The sequence below is a fragment of the Bos mutus genome, chromosome 19, assembly GCF_027580195.1.
Source record: "Bos mutus isolate GX-2022 chromosome 19, NWIPB_WYAK_1.1, whole genome shotgun sequence".
Lineage (NCBI taxonomy): Eukaryota > Metazoa > Chordata > Mammalia > Artiodactyla > Bovidae > Bos > Bos mutus.
This window is the reverse complement of record NC_091635.1, coordinates 37,814,270-37,835,925: the sequence shown is the minus strand read 5'-3', so window position 1 is coordinate 37,835,925 and position 21,656 is coordinate 37,814,270. Positions and strand designations below refer to the sequence as shown.

Sequence of the window (21,656 nt, the reverse complement as noted above, 5' to 3'; positions counted from 1 at the left end):
TACATTTTTCTCCATTTGTTTCACAAGTAAAGATTGGCAGGCTTCTGTTCTGTGGGAGCTGTTAAAAGGCAGAAGGAAAGAGATGTGAGGGACAGCAGCGCTGCACACATAAGCCATTTGATTTAAAGGCTCAGTACAGATTTTTAAAAAATCATTAGGAAACAAGCTGCCTGTGTGGGTTTTAAAAAATACCAGTCAGCTTATTCAGAGGTCGAATTATGTAATTTTCTAATCTCTTATATCTCTCAGATGCCATGTTCACCATCAAACCATTTTGATAACCTGAGCCAATAGCTTCCAGGAGAAATTAACAAGTTAATTTAAGTCAACATTTTTTTTAAACTGCAGGTCATGGTTTATTAGTGTCTGTAAAATCAGTTTAGTGGGTCACAGCCTTGCATTAAGAAAAAGAGAAACACATAGAGAATATCCTTGTTTTTCTAGCAACATGAATGCTCTCTGATCCTGTTGTTTGAATGTGTATATTTACACATATGATCATCTATATGTATGTATCAGGTGACCATGCAAAATGTATTTCTTACTAGGAGTTGTGATCAAAAAAATCTGAAAGCCACTTATGTTCCCTGAGGATGTGGATGTACTAGCTCCCTGATATCTGTCCTTGAGTAGTCAGTGTTCTTAATAGGTGCGTTCTTGGACGAAGGAAGGTCTGCTGAGGTTTATTTTCAAACTAAGACCAAGGATGTCAGGGGCGTGAACAGTGCCCCTTGAGTAAGGTGAAGTGACACAGCTGAGCCATCGGAGGAGCGGAAGCCACTCTATGTCAGGTGCAGGTCAGTGTGCATTTAGGTGGGTTTTGAAAACCCTCACCTTATGACAATTGCCGGCAGATAATTATAAAACTAGACTCCCACTAAAACCTCCTGAAAATTCTACTGATGTTTTTTCACTAAGCTTATCATGAAATCACAGACCAAGCCTTCAGCCAACTGATTCCAGACAACCTGGGAATCATTCAAACTTAACAACCAACCAATCATTGTGAGACCTACCTTCTGCATTCGGCAGCCCGGAATGGATGACAACTACGAAGTGAATCCCACTTCCCTGTCTTTCCATGTCATTCAGAATTAAGTCACTTCAGAAACTACTTGTTCCTGTTTTCCTTTCCGTATTTGATCCTAAAGAACAGCAAAACCTAACCCACTCTGGAAGCCATCTGGGTAAGCAACGCAGGACTACGAAGAAAGGTCTAGCACAGAGCATCAAGTCCAGGACACATTTTGTTACTAAAGTTTCTTTCACCTGTACCCTCCCCCCAATTTCATTAATAATCAAAGTGGTTCTTTGAAAAGTTAAACCCACAGTGTTAACCACAGATTAGCTTTTACGTGAAAAGCACAAGATTTCATAATTTAGGGCTTCCCTGGGGTCCAGTGGTTAAGAATCTTCCTATCAGTAATCCCTGTTGACGCAAATAATCAATAAACAATCTATAATAAGGGATAGAAGAGAGTTTTATCCAAGCCACACTGAGGACCATAGCCCAGGAAACACCCTCTTAGTAGCTCTGAGGAACTAGTCTGGAAGAACCATGGTTTTCAGCACCATGCTTTTTATATCTTATCAGAGTAAAGAACATATACCAACATGACAGGGCTATATCCCTTCAAGGTTTCAAAAGAGATATAGATTAGCACAAAGTGGACATTCTTTTGGGTATTGTTGTTTTTTTTCCTGGCCAAGCAACCCGGCTTATGGGATCTTACTTCCCTGACCCAGGACTGAACCCTGGCCCCAGCACTGAAAGCAGAGTCCTAACCACTGGACCTCCAGGGAATTCCCTGGATACTGCATTCTTTTTTTAGTGGTTAAAGCAGATGTACAATGGATGATAAACAGGTCGTAAGACAGGCTGTTCTAGTTAACATAAACTTCAGGCCAAATTATGTACAAGCTGGAATGACTTACCCTTACCTCAATATGTGAAAATTTTCTTCTGTCATCCTAGATGCCAATTCTGCCCTCAGCCTAATACCATGTTATGGTCTCCTGTAATCTGCCACATTTTTAATTACTGTTGCTGATACATATACCTCAACTTCCTCCTCTCTTCTTATTCAGGAAATAATTTTGATGATTTATTGTCATTTTGCTTCAGCTCCATCTCTTCATTCTTTCTGGAGTTAGTTCTCCACTGATGTCCAGTAGCGTATTGGGTACCTGTCAACCAGGGGAGCTCATCTTTCAGTGTCCTTTTTGCCTTTTCATACTGTTCAGTGATCAATGCAAAGAAATAGAGGAAAACAATAGAATGGGAAATATTAGAGATCGCTTCAAGAAAATTAGAGATACCAAGGGAACTTTGCATGCAAAGATGGGCACAAATGGTATGGACCTAACAGAAACAGAAGACGTTAAGAAGAGGTGCCAAGAATACACAGAAGAACTATACAAAAAAGATCTTCATAAGCCAGATAGTCACTATGGTGTGATCACTCACCCAGAGTCAGACATCCTGGAATGCGAAGTGGGCCTTAGGAAGCATCACTACGAACAAAGCTAGTGGAGGTGATGGAATTCCAGTTGAGCTATTTCAAATCCTAAAAGATGATGCTGTGAAAGTGCTGCCCTCAATATGCCAGCAACTTTGGAAACTCAGCAGTGGCCACAGGACTGGAAAAGGTCAGTTTTCGTTCCAGTCCCAAAGAAAGGCAATGCCAAAGAATGCTCAAACTACCGCACAGTTGCACTCATCTCACACTCTAGCAAAGTAATGCTCAAAGTTCTCCAAACCAGGCTTTAATAGTACTTGAACCGTGAACTTCCAGATATTCAAGCTGGTTTTAGAAAAGGCAGAGGAACCAGAGATCAAATTGCCAACATCTGTTGGATCATCGAAAAGGTAAGAGAGTTCCAGAAAAACATCTACTTCTGCTTTATTGACTATGCCAAAGCCTTTAACTGTGTAGATCACAACAAACTGTGGAAAATTCTTAAAGAGATGGGAATATCAGACCACCTGACCTGCCCTCTTGAGAAACCTGTGTGCAGGTCAGGAAGCAACAGTTAGAACTGGACATGGAACAACAGACTGGTTCCAAATAGGAAACGGAGTACGTCAAGGCGGTATATTGTCACCCTGCTTATTTAACTTATATGCAGAGTACATCATGAGACATGCTGGACTGGATGAAGCTCAAGCTGGAATCAAGATTGCCGGGAAAAATATCAATAACCTCAGACATGCAGATGACACCACCCTTATGGCAGAAAGCAAAGAACTAAAGAGCCTCTTGATGAAGGTGAAAGAGGAGAGTGAAAAAGTTGGCTTAAAACTCAACATTCAGAAAACTAAGATCATGCCATCTGGTCCTGTCACTTCATGGCAATAGATGGGGAAACAATGGAAACAGTGACAGACTTTATTTTGGGGGGCTCTAAAATCACTGCATATGGTGACTGTAGCCATGAAATTTAAAGACACTTGCACCTTGGAAGAAAAGCTATGACCAACCTAGACAGCATATTAAAAATCAGGGACATTACTTTGCCAACAAAGGTCCATCTAGTCAAATATATGGTTTTTCCAGTAGTCATGTACGGATGTGAGAATTGGACTATAAAGAAAGCTGAGCGCTGAAGAATTGATGCTTTTGAACTGTGGTATTGGAGAAGACTCTTGAGAGTCCCTTGGACAGCAGGGAGATCCACCCAGTCCATCCTAAAGGAAATTAGTCCTGAATATTCATTGGAAGGACTGATGCTGAAGGCGAAACTCCAAATACTTTGGCCACCTGATGCGAAAAGACCCTGATGCTGGGAAAGATTGAAGGCGGGAGGAGAATGAGACAACAGAGGATGAGATGGTTGGATGGCATCACCGACTCAATGGACATGAGTTTGAGTAAACTCTGGGAGTTGGTGATGGACAGGGAGGCCTGGCATGCTGCAGTCCATGGAGTTGGAAAGAGGCAACATGACTGAGCAACTGAACTGAACTGTCATTTTACTTTAAAAGCTTATTATTTAGATGATGGGCTTTGCCCTTCAGAACTACAGAAGGACACATTCACCATGACTGACTTCACCTTCCTGGTAGAATGAACTGAACCTTTTGTCATTAAGAAATATCACCCTTCATCTCTGGTAATACCCTTTCCATAAACTCCACTTTGTAGGACTGTAGCGTATCAATGGGCTTCCCTGGTGCCTCAGACAGACAGTAAAGAATTCACCTGCAATGCAGGAGACCCAGGTTTGATCCCTGAGTCAGAAAGATCCCCTGGAGAAGGGAATAGCAATCCATTCCAGTACTCTTGCCTGAAAAATTCCATGGACAGAGGATCCTGGGAAGTTACAGTCCATGGAGTCGCAAAGAGTCAGACACGATTGAGTGACTAGCACACACACAGCGTAGCCATACAACTGTTGTTTGATTTTTATTTGTACAATGTGTCTTTTCATATATAAACATAATGTGTGTGTACATAATTGTATTGGATATAAATTTTTTGTGTATTTAGGCAGGTATCTTTATATTTCTGTAGCTTTATATTTTACGTTATATCTGTTTTTAACGGGCTCTTGCCTGGAAAATCCCATGGACGGAGGAGCCTGGTCGGCTGCAGTCCGTGGGGTCGCTAAGAGTCAGACACGACTAAGAGACCTCACTTTCACTTTTCCTTTCATGCATTGGAGAAGGAAATGGCAACCCACTCCAGTGTTCTTGCCTGGAGAATCCCAGGGACGGGGGAGCCTGGTGGCTGCCGTCTATGGGGTCGCACAGAGTCGGGCATGACTGAAGCAACGCAGCAGCAGTTGACTTTTTTCTGTTTTTAAATCTAGACTAAAAATTGTTCACGTTAATTGAAATACCTAGTCTTTTTATAGTTACTGTAATAATTTTTGAGTTTAAATCTCCCATCCTGTTTCTTTCTTGTTTTTTCTATTTCTTTTTTCCACCTTCCTTTTTTTGCTTCTGCAGTGCCATGTTTTGGATTGATTAGCAGTTTTACCACCCTTTCCTCCCCTTGTTTTGGCTTGTTAAGTGTTTCTTTTCGTGCACTGGAGTGGCTACCCAGAGCTGTGGGTTCCGTGTGCTTTCTGTTAAAGGCCAGGCAGTGAACACTTCACAACACAACAGAGGCATAAGGTCTCTGTTGTTTATTCTTCTTTATCTTCTGTTGCAACCCTTTAAAATTATAAGGCTTGTTATTAGCTTGCAGACCATGCAAAAAATAGGCCACTGACTGGATTTGGTCTGCGGGCCATGATTTTGGCAATCCCTGGCTTCTTAAAGTCTAATATAAATTAGTGCTTTTACCACTTCTCAGATGATGTAAGGACCTTAGAACAATTAACTTTGTTTACTGACTTCCTGAAATGTGTGGAATTATTGTCATATATTTTAACTCTCCATATATCATCATCTCCATAAACATTATTAATATTCTATAGAGTTAATACTCATTTATGTTTCCCACATATTTACATCTTCTACTGTCTTTCATTCCTTCCTGTACCTCAGGGCTTCTGTGAGATCATTTTTCTTTATCTCCTTTAGTGCAGGTTTGCCAGGGAAAAGTTTTTATTGTTTGAAAGTGCCATAATTTTTTACATTTTTAAATTGACATTGTTGAAATACTGCTTACATTCAATAAAAGGAACTCACTTTCAGTATGCAGTTTGATGAGTCTTGACAGTTTTATATACCTGTGGAACCACTATTACTCTAAAAATCTATCCTAAAAGTTCCCTTGTACCTCATCCCAATTAATCCCCCGCCCTAGCCCCCAGGCCCGAACAAACATTGATCTGCTTTTTCTCATACATTAGATTTATCTTTTCTAGAGCTTCAGATAAGTAGAAGAGATACTGTGTTCTTTTGTGTCTGAGACTGGGCTTCCCTGGTGGCTTAGACAGTAAAGTGTCTGCCTATAATGTGGGAGACCCGGGTGCAATCCCTGGATCAGGAAGATCTGGAGAAGGAAAGGGCAACCCCGTCCGGACACTTTGTGTCCGAAGAGTAGAAGGTGGTGTGGCAGGTGCATGTTGAACCGTATCAGAAACTTCCCAGCTCTTTCCCAAAGTGACTCGCCCTTGGTAATCTTAGATCTTTTCACAGTATCCACTGTTTCTTATGTATTTATTGCTTATGTTCCAATCTCATCTCTTTTGCTTAATTTTGAGTGTTTTTTCTCCTGACCCATCTTCCATTTCTTTCTTCAGTATTGTCTGATCTGCTGTTCTGCCCATCTATTGAATTTTTAAATTCAGTATATTGTATTATTATTAAGTTTTTGAGGTTCCAGAGTTTCCAGTTTCCAGTTCTCAGCCAGAGTTTTCCATCCTGTCCATTAATTCCATGAACATGTTAAGTAAAATTATTGCGAAGTTGGTGTCTGATGTCACCATTATCATAATCCTCTGTCCGTCTCTTTCTCTTCTCAGTTGTTTTTCTTGGTTTTAAGCATATAAATGCCTGTTTTAGGGGTTTTTTTGGAGATACAGTTGATTTACAGTATTGTTTTCAGATGTACAATATAGCGATTCAAAATTATTATAGATTATATTCCATTCATAGTTATTATAAATGCTTGGTTGCAAATTGAAAACAGAGGGCCTTCCCTGGTGGTCCAGGGGTAGAGAACCCACCTTGCAATGCAGGGGGCTTGGATTCAATCCCTGGTCAGGGAACCAAGATCCAGTATGCTGCTGAGCAGCCAAGCCAGCACTCGGCAACCGCTGAGCCTGAGCACCATAACCAGAGAATCTGTGTGCTGCAGTGAAAGATCCCAATGCAGCCTAATTAATTATTTTTTAAAAAAGAAAGAAAGTGGAAGTTGTACAGAGATTTAGGTTGATCTGCGACTACAAGGTCTGCATTATTTCTAGTTCATCCTTTGCACCCAGATCCAAGCCTGGTGTTTTTTGTTTTTTTTTTAACCAGAGCTCCATCTCCTTGGCCAGCCCTCAGTTTTTGTTCTCTAGCCTGTGAGTCCGCCAAGCTCAGCTCAGGCTCTGCCTCTCAGAGCTGCCAGGCGCCTCCGGGACACATGGAGCCCCAAGTGCCAGCTTAAGCCTGGGGCTTCCCCCTCTCAGGTTCTGGCCTCACGATTCTGCACAGCCTTGCCAGTCTTCCATTCCCCTCAAAAAGATTTTCACACACATACACACAGCATGTCTGGTTGTTCTCAGTGAGTGAATGGTCTGAGTCACCTCATCTACCATTGTCAGGAAGATGAGGTCATCTAAACCCTAAGAGAATAATTGAATCGCATGCCCCAGGCTTTGCAGATGTAATTTAGGGCCTAGCTGAGTCAGCTATGAGAGAGCGTCCCAGTGACTGCACAGTCGACTGTCTCTGAGTGAGTGCTGAGAGCTGAGTGCAGTGTGTCCACAGGCTTTCTGCATTTAAACAAGTACAGTTCCATTTCCAACCAGGCTTTCTTACTGCGTGTTTCTCACTTCCTTTCTCCTGACCACTCGTACGTAGTCCTGCAGTCCAGTTAAAGGGGAACTTCTGTAAAACAGCAAACTATTCAGGCTGTAAACAAACCATGTCACGTTTTATAAGCTGCAGGTTTCATGCATAGTTTTCTTCTCCTGTTCAGCTGAGTTTTTAGAATGATTTGAGGTTGTGTATGTGTATATCTGGTTTCAATATGGCATTAATTGATTGAGAAAATGTACATGTACACATATTGAGAGACTCCTGATGATGTCATGAGTGCTGTCTCTTACCCCACACATTGAGATCCCTGGTCTCATGTATCTGACTTTGTCTAAGCAAGCATATGACCAGTGTGTACTGACCTGGATATTCAGAAGAATTGTTTTAAAAAGAAATTGCTGGGTTCTCTCCCTATTTTCTTAGTTCCAGAACATTTCTAAGTAATGAATTATATGCATCGAGACAACGGTTTAGCCAAAGGTTCTCTGCACCATCATTTACATAAAGCCATTTAAACGTACTTATGGTATATCCTACTTTATTTGAACTGAATATGAGATAATGTAAATTCATAAAATCATGCAGTTTCCAAATATTTTCTCTTTTCAGGAAACTTGCTTAGCTTCCCTCTTATTAAAAAAATGTTTCAGGGACTTCCCTGGTGGTCCAGTGGTTAGGACTCCACGCTAAGAATGCAGGGTCGCAGATTCAGTCTTTGGTCAGGGAATTAAGATCCCATATGCTGCATGGTGCAGCCAAAAAATTTAAAAAAAAAATTTTTTTTAACTTTCATTTTTCTTTATTATGCAAGCAGTGTGTTTTTAGCATATGTATTATTGAATACAGGTAAGCAAAATAAAATCATCCATAATTTCCACCATGCCAAGATAATCATTGTTACTGGTTTGACGCAGACCTTCCCAGACTTTTTTCCTAAGCATATATGTGGATGTTTTTAAGACATGTAAACATTTTAGAAATGTGGCAACTCTTTTCGTATTGTTATTTCAGTGCAATTAAGGTTATTTGATTTTGTACATTAAGAGATATCTGGAGGAATGGGCACCAGAATGTTTCTGTTGGTCCTTTGATCGTGAAATTTGGAGTGATCTTTGTGTTATCACTTGAGTGTGTTTAGTAAGTTTGTGTCATTTTCTTGGAAACCATAGTTTTTCACTTAGTGTTTTATTTTCACAGAGCTGTGATCATCCAGCAGGGATCCATCCACTCGCTCATCAAATATGAATGGGGCACCTGTTATGCGTTAAACGCTGTGCGCTGAGCACTGGGTTAGCACAAGGAAGCACGTGGGCCTGCCGGCCAAGAGCCCTGAACCTAGTGGGAGACGTAGCCCGTGCACCAGCTGTCGTTCATGGATTCTGTGGGGGCCTCAGGGCAGAACCAGAAAGCGGGGTGGCGGGGGCTTGGCAGAAATGAGGGACGAGGCAGAATATCAGAATTGCTCCAATCTCCTGAGCCAAGAAGGCAGAGGGGTGTCTGCGCAGGTCCGGGAGCATGTGGGCTGTTTGAGGAGGACAGGTTCCATGTTGCTGGACTTTGGCGTGTAGGTGAGAGAGAAAGCTGGGGAGACATAGAAAGGAACCCAGAAGCAGAGTCCTGACATCTACCCCAGACCACACTGCTGGCCGGTTGATGGGGGCAGACATGGAGACAAGGGACACGAGCTTACTGAGGAGAAGCACAGAGGGAGACAAGGAAGCAGTGGCCATGAGGCTGGGCTGCTAAGCATGGCTGCCTGGGGAAGCCCCACATCTCAGCCCCAGGGTGGTCAGCTGGAGACCAGTCTGACAGCTGAGACAGCTTCACTCCCTAGCTGGACAGTGTCCCCGAATATGCTCCCCTGCTGAGCAGCCAGCCTCTCTTGGGGGTCTGGGCAGTGGCTCTCCATGTCAGCCACACAACCTCATGGAGTTTGGGGAGCTGCTGGCCAAGTGTGAGCAGCTGTTCTTAAGCAGGGAAGTAACATGAGTCAGATGTGTGGGCTGTGAGCTCGTGCATGTGCTCATCACTCCACCAGAATCTACGAGGAGACTGATTTATATCGAGGAAAGTAAGTCATTACCCACAAGGAATTTATTACCTAGGTATACAGATAATCAACATGCATGGAGCAATGGTGAATAAATAAAAAGAAGAAAAGTAAGTGATCGACAGGCTGCCAGAGGAATTCCAAGGGAGATGCTGTTGCAATGGACCTGAGCACAGGCTGTCATGGTCAAGATGTCTTCATGGACAGGGAGGTTGGGCTTTGCTTGTGAAGACTGAACTGGAACCAACCCAAGGCAGGTGGGAGGCTATTCCAAGTGGGCAAGTGAAAGGAGACCGAGTTTAATGTTTTTGTCCAACTGTGAGGTTATGGACCTGACCAGAGGGAACTAGTTTCAAAGTTTAATGTGTCAAACTGATGGCATTGAAGCCAACTGGGAATTTTCTACCTAACTCCAATGACAGTGGTTTCACCCTTGCTCCTTGGAGACCTCACAGTGGCCATCTAGGGAGGCACAGGCCACTAAGAAGCTGGTGGCTCCCAGTCCTCATCCTTCCAGCCATCGGAACTCCACTTTCCTTAATTGAAAGCAAGATTTTGTTGAAGTAGAGGGAACTAAAATGCCATTTGGAAATACCGCAGCAGTAAGCAGAGAACCCTGTAGATTTTTGAATAAAGTTATACTAAGGGCCATCACCCTGCCCAGTATGAACTGGATCAAGAAGGCTGTTGAGGATACCTTTGCAGTGGGAGTGATCAGCAAAAGGCAGTGGAAAAGATGCCTTGCAAGAAGCAGGAAACATGAGCTGCACTTGGGGCAGAGATGAGTGGGCCGTGTCTCAGGGTTTGAGCTCTGCCAAAAGGGAATCCACGGGGACTCTTGGAGCGAGGACACATACTACAGGGGAGAAGAAGATGGCAGTAATGAGGATGAGCTTGATTTTAGACGTGGTTAAATTTGGATGTGAAGACAGCAAGCAAAGGGTGAAGGCAGGTACCTTGTGTTGGGTTATTTTGTAAGATCCATAAGCAGAGTGGCCGTGGCTGGAGTCAGGCTCCAGACAGCGGGCAGTGCTGAAAACCGTAGGTGAGCCCAGATGTCGGGGGAGGTGAGAATAAATCCAACGCCTGATAGCGGTGATAAGGAGTCTGAGGAGGTGGCATGCATTTTCCAAGAAAGTGTCTGCTGCATCTCCTTTTGAAGTGCTATCCACTTTATTTTGGTCCCCATTTTGCATATGAGGTTAGTCTGGGTGACTCAGAGCAGAGGAACAAGACGCCAGAAGTTACCTAGACATGCACAGCTGGGACTAGAGTCATTTTTCCTCATCTCCCAATTCTGTCATCTGTTACTAAACTATAACTTTAAACTCTTTTTCTTTTAAATTGTAATTAATTAATATATTAGTTTATTTATGGCCATGCTGGGTGTTCGTTGCTGTGCACAGGCTTTCTCTAGTTGTGAGTCGCGGGAACTACTCTCTACTTATGTGGGGCTTCCCATTGCAGAGCCTAGGTGCACAGTCTTAAGTAGTTATAGCATGCAGACTCAGTAGCTGTGGCACATGGGCTCAGTTGCTCCGAAGCACGTAGGAGCCTCCCGGACCAGGGATCGAACCCGTGTCCCCTGCCTTATCAGGGAGATTCTTAACCACTGGACCCCAGGGAAGCCCTAAATTATGAAATCTTGTGCTTTTCACGTAAAAGCTAATCTGTGGTTAACACTGTGGGTTTAACTTTTCAAAGAACCACTTTGATTATTAATGAAATTGGGGGGAGGGTACAGGTGAAAGAAACTTTAGTAACAAAATGTGTCCTGGACTTGATGCTCTGTGCTAGACCTTTCTTCGTAGTCCTGCGTTGCTTACCCAGATGGCTTCCAGAGTGGGTTAGGTTTTGCTGTTCTTTAGGATCAAATACGGAAAGGAAAACAGGAACAAGTAGTTTCTGAAGTGACTTAATTCTGAATGACATGGAAAGAAAGGGAAGTGGGATTCACTTCCCAGTTGTCATCCATTCCGGGCTGCCGAATGCAGAAGGTAGGTCTCACAATGATTGGTTGATTGTTAAGTTTGAATGATTCCTAGGTTGTCTGGAATCAGTTGGGCTGATGGCTTGGTCTGTGATTTCATGATAAGCTTAGTGAAAAAACATCAGTAGAATTTTCAGGAGGTCTTAGTGGGAGTCTAGTTTTATAATTATCTGCCGGCAATTGTCATAAGGTGAGGGTTTTCAAAACCCACCTAAATGCACACTGACCTGCACCTGACATAGAGTGGCTTCCGCTCCTCCGATGGCTCAGCTGTGTCACTTCACCTTACTCAAGGGGCACTGTTCACGCCCCTGACATCCTTGGTCTTAGTTTGAAAATAAACCTCAGCAGACCTTCCTTCGTCCAAGAACGCACTCCTGTCTCCACCAGCTGCCAGGGCGAGGAGGCGGGTAAGCAGGGAGAGTTGTTGCCACTGCCTCACTGCGGGGTTTTCCTCCTGATCAGCTTTCCTTGGGGGTGTTCTGTGTAATTATGTCAGCATGGTTATTTGTCCCACTTCTTTACTTAATGTTACAAAGCAGTCTTTTCCCCATATCATTAAAATATTCATAAACAACAGTTTACTAACTTGTAGTTATTTCATCGTGGTTGTTCCATAATTAATCATTTCTTTATTATTGGTCACATAGGTAGTTTCTGCCTCTTCACTGTTATAAATAAAACATTGGAAAAATATAACTTGTTTACACATTCTTCATTTCTGGTTCAAGACTGATTCCTAGGAGCAGACTTACTGAAGAAAGGATACAGACCTGAAGGATTGTGCCACCATACACACCCAAAGTGTTGTATGTGAGTGGCCACAAGCGGAGCATCACTCAAGAGTGTTGCCTGGTTGTCCATTGGGTTTTGTCTTGCTATGTTCAAATTTCCCTGTGGGGGTGGGGAATTAAGCCCAGCTCCCCTCACATGCCCCATTGGGAGGCCTGGGCCGCAGCCGGCCTGCCTCTCATGTCCTCACCGCTGGCATTTTCAGCCCAGCGATGCTCGCCCTGTGAACTTAAAAGGCAGAATCTAGGCCTGAGTAAGTTTGTTTGATGTTGAACAGGTGAATGTGTGGTGAAGGGCTGGGCCCACAGAGGAGGTCTGGCCTTTACCCTTGGCTTCTGGGAAGTGACCTGTGTCCAGCCCAAGAGGAGTGTCTTGATTCGAGTACAGGGCCAGTCCACCCAGAGGCTGAGAGTAAGCCTGTGGTGAGCTGCAGGGCTCCAGGGGCTCCCCTGGTCAGAGTTGCTTTACGCCTGTCGTCACACATGAGTGCTGGAGAGGCCACACCTGCTCCTTCTGTACAGATGGGGAGGGGAAGAAAGTGCAGTGGAAGCTGAACTTCAAGATGTGAGGTTGGACATCCAGGAGTCTCAAAAATCCCAGCGAGGCACAGAGGTCCTCCCAGTATGGCCAAGCCTCCCCCACCCCTGGTCTGATGTGCTGTCCCCTCACTCCTTCTTTTCCCACCACCTCCTGCCTCCATCACCTGTTTCTGTCGCTGTGGCTATTTTGTGTTTTCTAGGATTCCCGGGCGGCTGAATGACAGGAGGACCCCCCTGGGCGAGCTGAACTGGATCTTCACAGCCATCACGGACACGATTGCGTGGAACGTGCTTCCTCGGGGTGAGGCGCCCGGCCATGGGCTGGCGGGAGGGCTGCTGCCCCGGAGTCAGGAGACTCTGGCCCTGGGATGTGAGAGAAGTCAGAAGGGATGACCGTGTTCCTCTCAGTGAAGAAACCTGAGGAGGTGGGCGGGAGAGGGCAGGAACCCCAGAGGTTCTTCGAGGATGAAGAGCATCTAGAGAAGCATCTGCTTTGGCGCTTAGTGTTTTCAGGGCAGATTCAAGGCTCATCTTCATGGAACATCCGTATTTCTTACATCTGCAGTTACTACTGTAGTATAAGGAGCCTTTGTGTTTTCTGTTGATAGTTGCTTGGGTTCTGCTGTTTGTTCCAGTTACATATGTAACAGATGTAGGTTACTGCCAGTGGAAAATGTGCATGTCAGTCCCAACCTGCTTGTGGCAAATTCTGATAGAAGTAAGTTTGTATATTTGGATTTAAATGCTGGGCATGAGTCACTGAAGACAAATTCTTATCTTTTCTCTGCCCTCAGATCTCTTCCAAAAGCTCTTCAGACAGGACCTGTTGGTGGCTAGTCTGTTTCGAAATTTTTTATTGGCAGAAAGAATCATGAGGTCATATAACTGCACCCCCGTCAGCAGTCCACGCCTACCCCCCACGTACATGCACGCCATGTGGTAAGTGTTTCTTGCTGGACCAGTGTCAGTTTCTCTAAGGAGTGTGCTTTTTCCATTTCTTTTTTTTTTTTTTTTTAATTTGGCTGCATCAGGTCTTAGTTATGGCACATGGGCTTAATTCCTCCACAGTGTGTGGGATCTTCGTTCTTCAACCAGGGATCAAACCCATATCCCCTGAACTACCAGGGGAGTCCCTCCCATTTCTGAGATAGTCCAAGTGTAAGGGAATTACCTGAGCAAAATAGGAAGACGTGCCTCCAAGCATGGAGTCCTGGGTCGGGCACTCAGCTCTGCCTGAGTCCCCTGCAGAAGAACAGGTGCCTCTGAGGGTCGTCCAAGGCCGAATGGGACCAGTGCCTCCAGAGGCACTGTGGTTCGTGGCTCAGATGGAGAGGGCCTGCGGGTGAGTTTCTGACTCTGTAAGGGCTCGTACTGAGGAAGGAAACTGCCAGCTGAGTTCATGAAGCGTGTCCAAGATTGCTCCAGAGATTGAAAACTGCTGGGTTCATGACCAGGTCATTTGCATGCTTATTTCATACATGCATGCATGTATACACACACACTCACACACACAAGTGTGATCTCTATGACACTTTTATGTTGATTATAAATTTCCTTCAAAACTGGGTTACTGTTCCTTACACCACTGCTAGTAGTAAGCACCGTATTATAACAATATTAATGGAAATTGTTTTGAATCTAGACATTATATCTGAAGGCGTTTGGTTTCTTCTCATTTCCATGCTTTTGTGACACAAGCAGAGTTTGAGGACATACTGAAAAGGGGCAGTAAGAAAGGAAAATGAGTCTTAGTTATATCCATCTGGGAGAAACCCTAATGCAAAATATTTTAGAAGAGTAATTTACTTCTTTTTAGCCCCCAAAACCACTTTCCTCATACTGGGAAAGATTGAGGGCAGGAGGAAAAGAGGGCAACAAAGGATGAGGTGGTTGGATGGCATCACCAACTCAATGGACGTGAGTTTGAGTGAATTCCGGGAGATAGTGAAGGACAGGGAAGCCTGGCGTGCTGTGTAGTCCATGGGGTCACAAAGAGTCAGACATAACTCAGCGACTGAACAACAGCAAAAACCACTTTATGGTGTATTTTCAGGTTCATTTGGAGTGGTGGTTTTTTTCTTTTTAAATATTTGCATGACCACTTTCCCCTGACTCTGGAAGCCCCAAGAACCAAGAAGGAGGTTTTACACTCCCCTCCTCTTATCCACTTGAGGAATATCAGAAATTAGCATTTTTATGTATGAGATAAATCAAGATGCACTATGCTGCCGAAGCGCCAGACTGTAAACAGAAATCAAGTTAAAACATGCCTCATCCATATCCTTTGTAAGAGCTTGTAGCATAAACTAGAGAGCAAGTTATGAAGAAACAGAGGAACAGGAGTAGACCGCCACGGAAGAGTCGCTCTGCAGCTGTTTAGATCCTGTGAGAACAGACCGGCAGAACAGCCGATGCAGCTTCCTTCCCTCCATGATTAGAACTAGGAGCGGGAGTGGGGGGAAAAGCCTCTCTAATGCTTAGGATGAATAATTAGAAGACCCACATTTCTGAAAGAGGAAATCCTCAAAACAGCCTTATCCTGTTAAAAAAAGAAAAAGTGGTGCCTTAAGTTCTATTACTTTTGAATCAGGTTTTTATAAAATATGTATTATTAAAGAGGAAAGAATAAGGAAAAAGAGCTAAACAGTGTCAGTGTTGTGTCTAGTCATGGATAGAAAACTATTTAAATCACAGGAAATAGGCCTCACACCAGCCACCCAGTGTGAAGGGCCTCCTGGGCCACCACGGTCACTTGGGCTACTGGCCAAGCAGATCCCCAGGAGACAGAAATACAGGATGGACAGAGGGCACCAGCTTTTAGCAAGAAGCAGCCTAAGTCCTCCCCTCCACCTTGTTGCCCACCCCGTGGCAAGTCCATGGGACAGTCGTCTCTGTGTGCATGTTTCTCTGGATGTGAAACTGCCTCTTCTAAGGTGTGCTCAGCTGCACAGAGTAATAACAGTGTCTGGTCCTGGAGAAAAGAAGTAGAACCAGAGCCAGAGCTGAGAGCAGACAGAACAGGCAGGGAAGAGGGCAGCAGGAGAAGCGGGCCCGGAGAGCAGGCACCTGGAGAGCACAGTACAGAATGGTGACACCTGTGTCTCTTCATCCCCCATGGAGCTTTCTCTAGTGTTGGCCTCTTAGAACATGTCTGAATCCTGGAATTTGCATAAATTCTGTTTAATACAAGGTGCAAATGCTAACAGCAGCATCTCATAATCCTGCCCATCTCTCTTATTGATTTCCATGCCCACCTCGAAAACTGAGAGTATGGCCCTCTCACCTGCAAGTTTAGCTCTCTGTGAACCTCATAAAACAGATCCTCATTTGTATATATTCATTGTGCAGAGAAACGTGAACTAATAAAGCAACCCACAGAGGCCCAGATAAATGCAGGGAAAGATCCTCTGGTCTCCCGGGGCATGTGAAATTGCTAGCAGTCATACATGCACCTTTGGGTCTTTCTGCTTCTCTGGTTCCAGCCTGCCTGCACACTCCAGGGGCCCTTTGCAGCTGATAAGCTCCCTAGGACTTGAGTACAGTCTAGTCCCTCAGGCTGCATGGTCTGCCATCCTGCAAAGCACCGTCTATAGCCTGAATCCCTCCCTCCTCCCTCCTCCCTTTTAGGCAAATTCTGGATGTTGCATGGTGGGGTCCATGGGAAATGGACTCGGAGGGGGATCAGTGTAGGATGCTGTGAGGGAAGGTTCCTGGGATCACCTCCCTGGATGGGGAGGCAGCCTGACCCCTGACTGTCCAGCCTTGACCAGCACATTCCCTACCTGGCAGTTCTGAACCCTGGCATCTCCCACTTCACTCCAGCCCCTGCTGCCCTGTCCACTTTGCATCTGCCCATCTCAGTTCAGGAGGAGGACTAAGCAGGTTGCTGAGGGGGACTGGTGAAACAGTCAGGCTTTGACAAGGAAAGCTGTTTGTCAGAATGTTAGCTTTAAGAAGGGAAGCCAGAGGCAACCCTAGTACCTAATAGAACAAAGATGTAATTGAAATACATATACTTGAAAAAATACAAGCCATCTTAAAATTTTATGAAGATTATTTATTATTATGCAAAATATATGTTAAATGACAAAAACAGAACACCAGACTGTATCAGCAATATAATTACTTCTGTGTTATGCATGGGCAAGAGGGCTAGGTAGAATTATAACAAGATGCTAATGGTGTTAATACCAGGACCAGAGGATTGGAGTGAGAATGCTCTCTTTTAAAATTTGATAGATATTACTCCTGTAATTAAAAATCTACATGTATATGTTTTAAGCCTTTGAAACACTAAAGCTATTTTTTTTAATTAAGTCATTAAGGTTGAGATATTCCTTGTCAAAAACAAAAAACTGGAGACAGAAGAATCACTGGGTGCTTCTTTGCATGAAAAAAAAATGTGTAACTAGTAGAACTCCCTGAGGATTAGTACCTGTACTTGATCTCATTTGATATTTGATATTTTTTAAATGTTGTGGAAAGAGCTCATTAAAACCCTAAATTGGAAATCACTCAGATGGGTTTGACTCCATCCTGTGTTTGTTACTATACACGGGATTGCTACTGCAACACCAATTGCCGCAATAATTTAATTTAGCATGTAGTTGCACGCTCACTATGCACAGGGCACCGGGAGGCCTTGTCAAGATCATTGTAAAGATCATTAAAAAGCCATTCTAGGAAAGGTACGAAGTAATGCCTGAGCATCTATTGGATATCAAGCACTGGTGACCCAGCCTGGACACATTGTGTGTTCCCAGGTGGGCATCAAGCCCTTACACACGGCCCTCGTGTCACCACAGACACAGACTCAGGGTTGGACTGTGTGGGTCCTGGTGTCGTGTCCACCACCACTTATGGGAAGGGCCCCATCGGGGTGTGGGCGTGAAGAGAGGGCTTCAGAAACATGCAGGGTACAGAGCAGGCTGGTACCCAGAGTATGTTCCCCACTGGGGTGGAAGGAAGGGCCTCAGGCAGTAGGAAATCTCTGTCCCTCGTTCGCTCCCGTGGCAGACACTTCACGTCCTCGGGGCTTCGAAGGGGGGACACACAGAGAGGGTGGCCTTCAGACCTCAAAATGAAAGGCGGAGGAGTTGTCAAGGAGCACAGTGGTGTGGCGAGAGCCGGGCTGCATCATGTGCATCGTGGAGCCCCAACTGCAGCTTTTAAAGAGCAGCCAAAAACCTGTATTCTCATCTATTATTTCCTATTTTAAAGTGTTGGTATCTAATATAGCATTTTTAAAAAAACATTCTGAGGGCCAGACTAAATGCTTGGGTACCAGATGCAGCCAGTGGGCTGTCCACTAGGGACTCTGGGCCAGGCTGGGATGCCCTGAGTTTGAAATTGGGAGTACAGCTTCTTGGTGGCCCAGGGACCCTGAAACACTTGATAACCACGTGCAGGGCTTAAAGGTGGGGTGGGGCCAGGGTGCTCTGCTCACCCAGGTCTTGGTGTGGCCTGTCCTGCTCTGCATGTCCACAGCCAAAGGTTCTCCAAGTGGGGATCTTTTTCTGAAATCTAATATCGTGGCTTCCGATCTTTATATTCTGAGAAATGCCAAATAGGTAAGTCTAAATTAGGTCTTTTCATACAGAAATCAGAGGAGATGAGATTTCACGGGAGGAGAATCGCAGGCATATAACACATCCTCCCCCGATGGGGTTCTTCCTAACAGTGCCAGCTTGAGCCTGTAGCCAGATAAATGTTAGTCAAGCCCATTAAAAATGTTGAAAATTATACCATTAACCTACTTTGATCTGGAATCGAATATAAAATCAGGCTTTAGATTGAAGAAGTAACATGCTCGTAGGAGCATGATCATGCAGTGAAAGAGAGAAATGTCGATCAGAAGCCAGATGGCAGGTCCCTGAGACATGGGGACCAACCAGAGCAGCCTGCACCCTCTCGGCATGGGGCTTCTCCGTAGGAGCAGCACCATGGCCTGGGTCTCCAGAGGATGAGCCTCCCCACTGATCAGAGGGACAGCGGCTCCTCCTGGAGGGTCATGGCGCTTGGGCTAGGAATTTGACCAGCCCTCCAGTTGGACCATGCTACCTTGTTGTAGATCTAGGGAGGAGAAAACCACTCAGTATGGGTGATAACCTTTATTTATTTATGAAATCATTCAGAACTGTCTCATGCCAAGTCAGAGACCACAGATACTTCATATAAACTCCAGGTCAAGCAGCTGCATACGGCATGCAGCCACATCAAGGGACCCTGACTTGCTTAGGATGGATAGACTCCCAGGTGTTTTCCCTCCTCACCTGGAAGTGGGCAGAGGTACTGGTTAGAATACTGGTTAGTTGGTAATGCCAGATCCAGTGGCTTTACAAATGGGAGTTTGATCCTCTTTCCTGTATAGCCAAGTGGCTCACTTGAGCGACACAGGTCTCCACTCTCCCCAGTGGCTGTGTGTGGCACCTGGTCTACGGAGGCTGGGGGTGTGATCTCTGTCATGGGTAGCAGGCATCCAGCTCACAGTCCTGTCCTTAGGGGAGGTAGGAGAGCTGTGATGCAAAGGCAGGAGCATGTGAGGCTTGGAAACCAGAAAGGTCATATTCTCCTGCACTCGGGTTCACCAGCCGCCCCTGAGATCTAGGCTCCTGGACGGTGAAGCATTGCCATGGGCTTTTAGCAGAGCTCATGCAGGTGATGAAACCCTGGACAACAATGCCCACAGCTCTTTCTCCTACCTGGTAAATTGGCCAAAGTCTGTTCGTCCCAAGGGAGTGCACAGCCAGGAGTTGGAAAGAGCATTCCTAATAAATAATTTACTGTCTAGTTACTGTGTTCCTTGGGTGGTGATGAAGAGGCTGAATTTTCAGCAGGGGGAGGCAGGGAACAAAGCCTAACAAAAATTGAGGTTAAAACATGAAGTCATACACATTCACACTTTGCTTCAGGCTGGGGGCGCCGATGATGAAATGCTCAGTGCCCGGCTCCTGTTTAATTTTTAATGTGAAGCCATCGGGGAGCCGTTCGCTTTCACTTTCAATTTCAGCAGGTCCTGAAACCTTGCGTTCCTCCACAGTAATAACCTGTGTGTTCCATCCCATCAAGGGAACCTGGCTGACTGACTGATCAGTGCAGATGGAGCCGGGCGCTCTTGGAAGGCTCTCCTCACGGCCCACTCCTTGGGTGCCTGCCATCTTAGGCCCGTTTCCTGAAAACCCGAGCTCTTGCCTGGATGGCACGTTCTCTAGGCCGTGATTCATCGGCAGCCCACGGCTCAGGGCCTCGCTGCTCTGAGCCTCGGGGGCGGGGAGCCCGGGGTCCTCCCTCCGGGGAGGGTGGGGTGCAGCTGGCGCGGCTGGTCCCAGGGGCTGTGGGAAGTGCGAACGCAGACACCTCCCAAGTTCCACGCTCGCCTGGGTGCCAGGGTTTTAAGGACTCGCTTTCCCACTTTCCCTTAGTGAGAATCCCAAATTAAGACTCCCAAGTTCGTTTTGATTTTACCCTAGAAAATGTAGCCAGTTTTAACCAACTGAATAGATGCTCAGCAGAGGGTACCTTTGTGCTGTTGAAAAGCCCGCCGTGTGATCAAAGGCTTGATGGGAACTCTGAGGTCCTCAGCCTGACCCTTTCCTTGTGTACAGTCAACAACCACAGGCCCCAAAGAGAGACCGGCTTGCCCAGCGCCAGCCTGCCGCTCTCTCCCGCCCCTGCCTGGGGCTCACGGCAGCCTCACTGCGTGCTGGTAGTCTGTTTGGCCTCTTGGTGTCCAGCAGGTCTTCAGTGCTCCCCCACATCCTCCTTCCTCCCCTGTCCTCCTCAGTGCCTTGAACGGAGCCCCTTGTCCCCATCCCCTCTCACTTAGGCAGCTGTGCCCCTGCAGACATGGCCCCTCCTCGCTCCCGGTGAAGCAGGCAAGACACCTCTTTCCTTTCAGGCCAGGAGTCTCCTCTGAGCTGCTTTTCTGGCACAGAAATGTGCAGCTGGCAGAGGACTCGACCCTCCTCAGTGGCTGGACCCAGGTTGGGGCCAGCCCTTAGGAGGTGGCAGGCCAGACAGCGCACACTCCTCAGACGATTGTCGCCCAGGGCCTGCTGCAGCTTCGTCGGGTTTTGTTTCGCTCCTTGGAGAGGTCTGAGGGCTGTTGGTCTCACCAGGGCAGCCTAGTTTCTGATACTTTGTCTAGGACACCCCAGCAGGAATATTATTAACGGTTTACAATTCTTGCCTCCTGAATTTGAGGAGATGGTTCTGGAAGAAGGCATGGAAGCCTGCTGTACAGAAGGCGCAGTTTCCTGGTGCCCCCTACAGTGAAGTGGCTCTATCAAGATCACCAATTGCCCCAGACCTCCCCGCCCACAGCACCTCCCCCATCTGGTGCTCACTTTTCTTCTTCTAACTCCTGAAGTTGAAACTTTTATTTGATTAAATTCAGTGAATCTTCATAGAGCTTAATTACAATAATTGACTTTGCTTCTGTCTTAACAAAGAGTAAGCGGCTCCCTCAATGCCACAGAATAACCATCTCGCCTGCAGGCTGGGCACTTATTGAGCATATGGGAGCTATTTATTGCCTGTACTTTGAGGCACTTTTGATTATCTCCTGATTGCCTCTTAATTAGATTGGAGGGGGAAGGGCAGGCTTGTGCAGAAGGGGCCAGTCTGGGCAAAAGAAAGATATTCCATATACTCGAAAAAGAGTTTTCTAGTCTTTCTGTTCAACTTCCATTTTGTTTTTCTGGATATTTTCCTTTTTTGTTCCTATTTTGACCGTTTATGAAGACCCATGAGAAAACCCTCTTGCACACAAACAGGCAGTTATTAGTCTAAATAAACCTAACGTGGAATCCTTGTATGTGTCAGGGCATTGTAGTAGGAGGAGACTGCCATACCAGAAACAAAACC

At 45.6% G+C, this 21,656-nt stretch overlaps 1 protein-coding gene across 2 annotated transcripts in view; it reads left to right on the top strand.

The window, feature by feature from the left end:
- RPTOR (regulatory associated protein of MTOR complex 1) overlaps positions 1-21,656 on the top strand; it is a 324,545-nt gene that overhangs the window by 208,988 nt on the left and 93,901 nt on the right. For both annotated transcript variants that reach the window (XM_070390212.1, XM_005907642.3), the window contains exons 8-9: positions 12,992-13,092; positions 13,586-13,730. In XM_070390212.1, the coding sequence (XP_070246313.1) occupies positions 12,992-13,092; positions 13,586-13,730 (246 nt within the window). The remainder of the gene's footprint in view (positions 1-12,991; positions 13,093-13,585; positions 13,731-21,656) is intronic.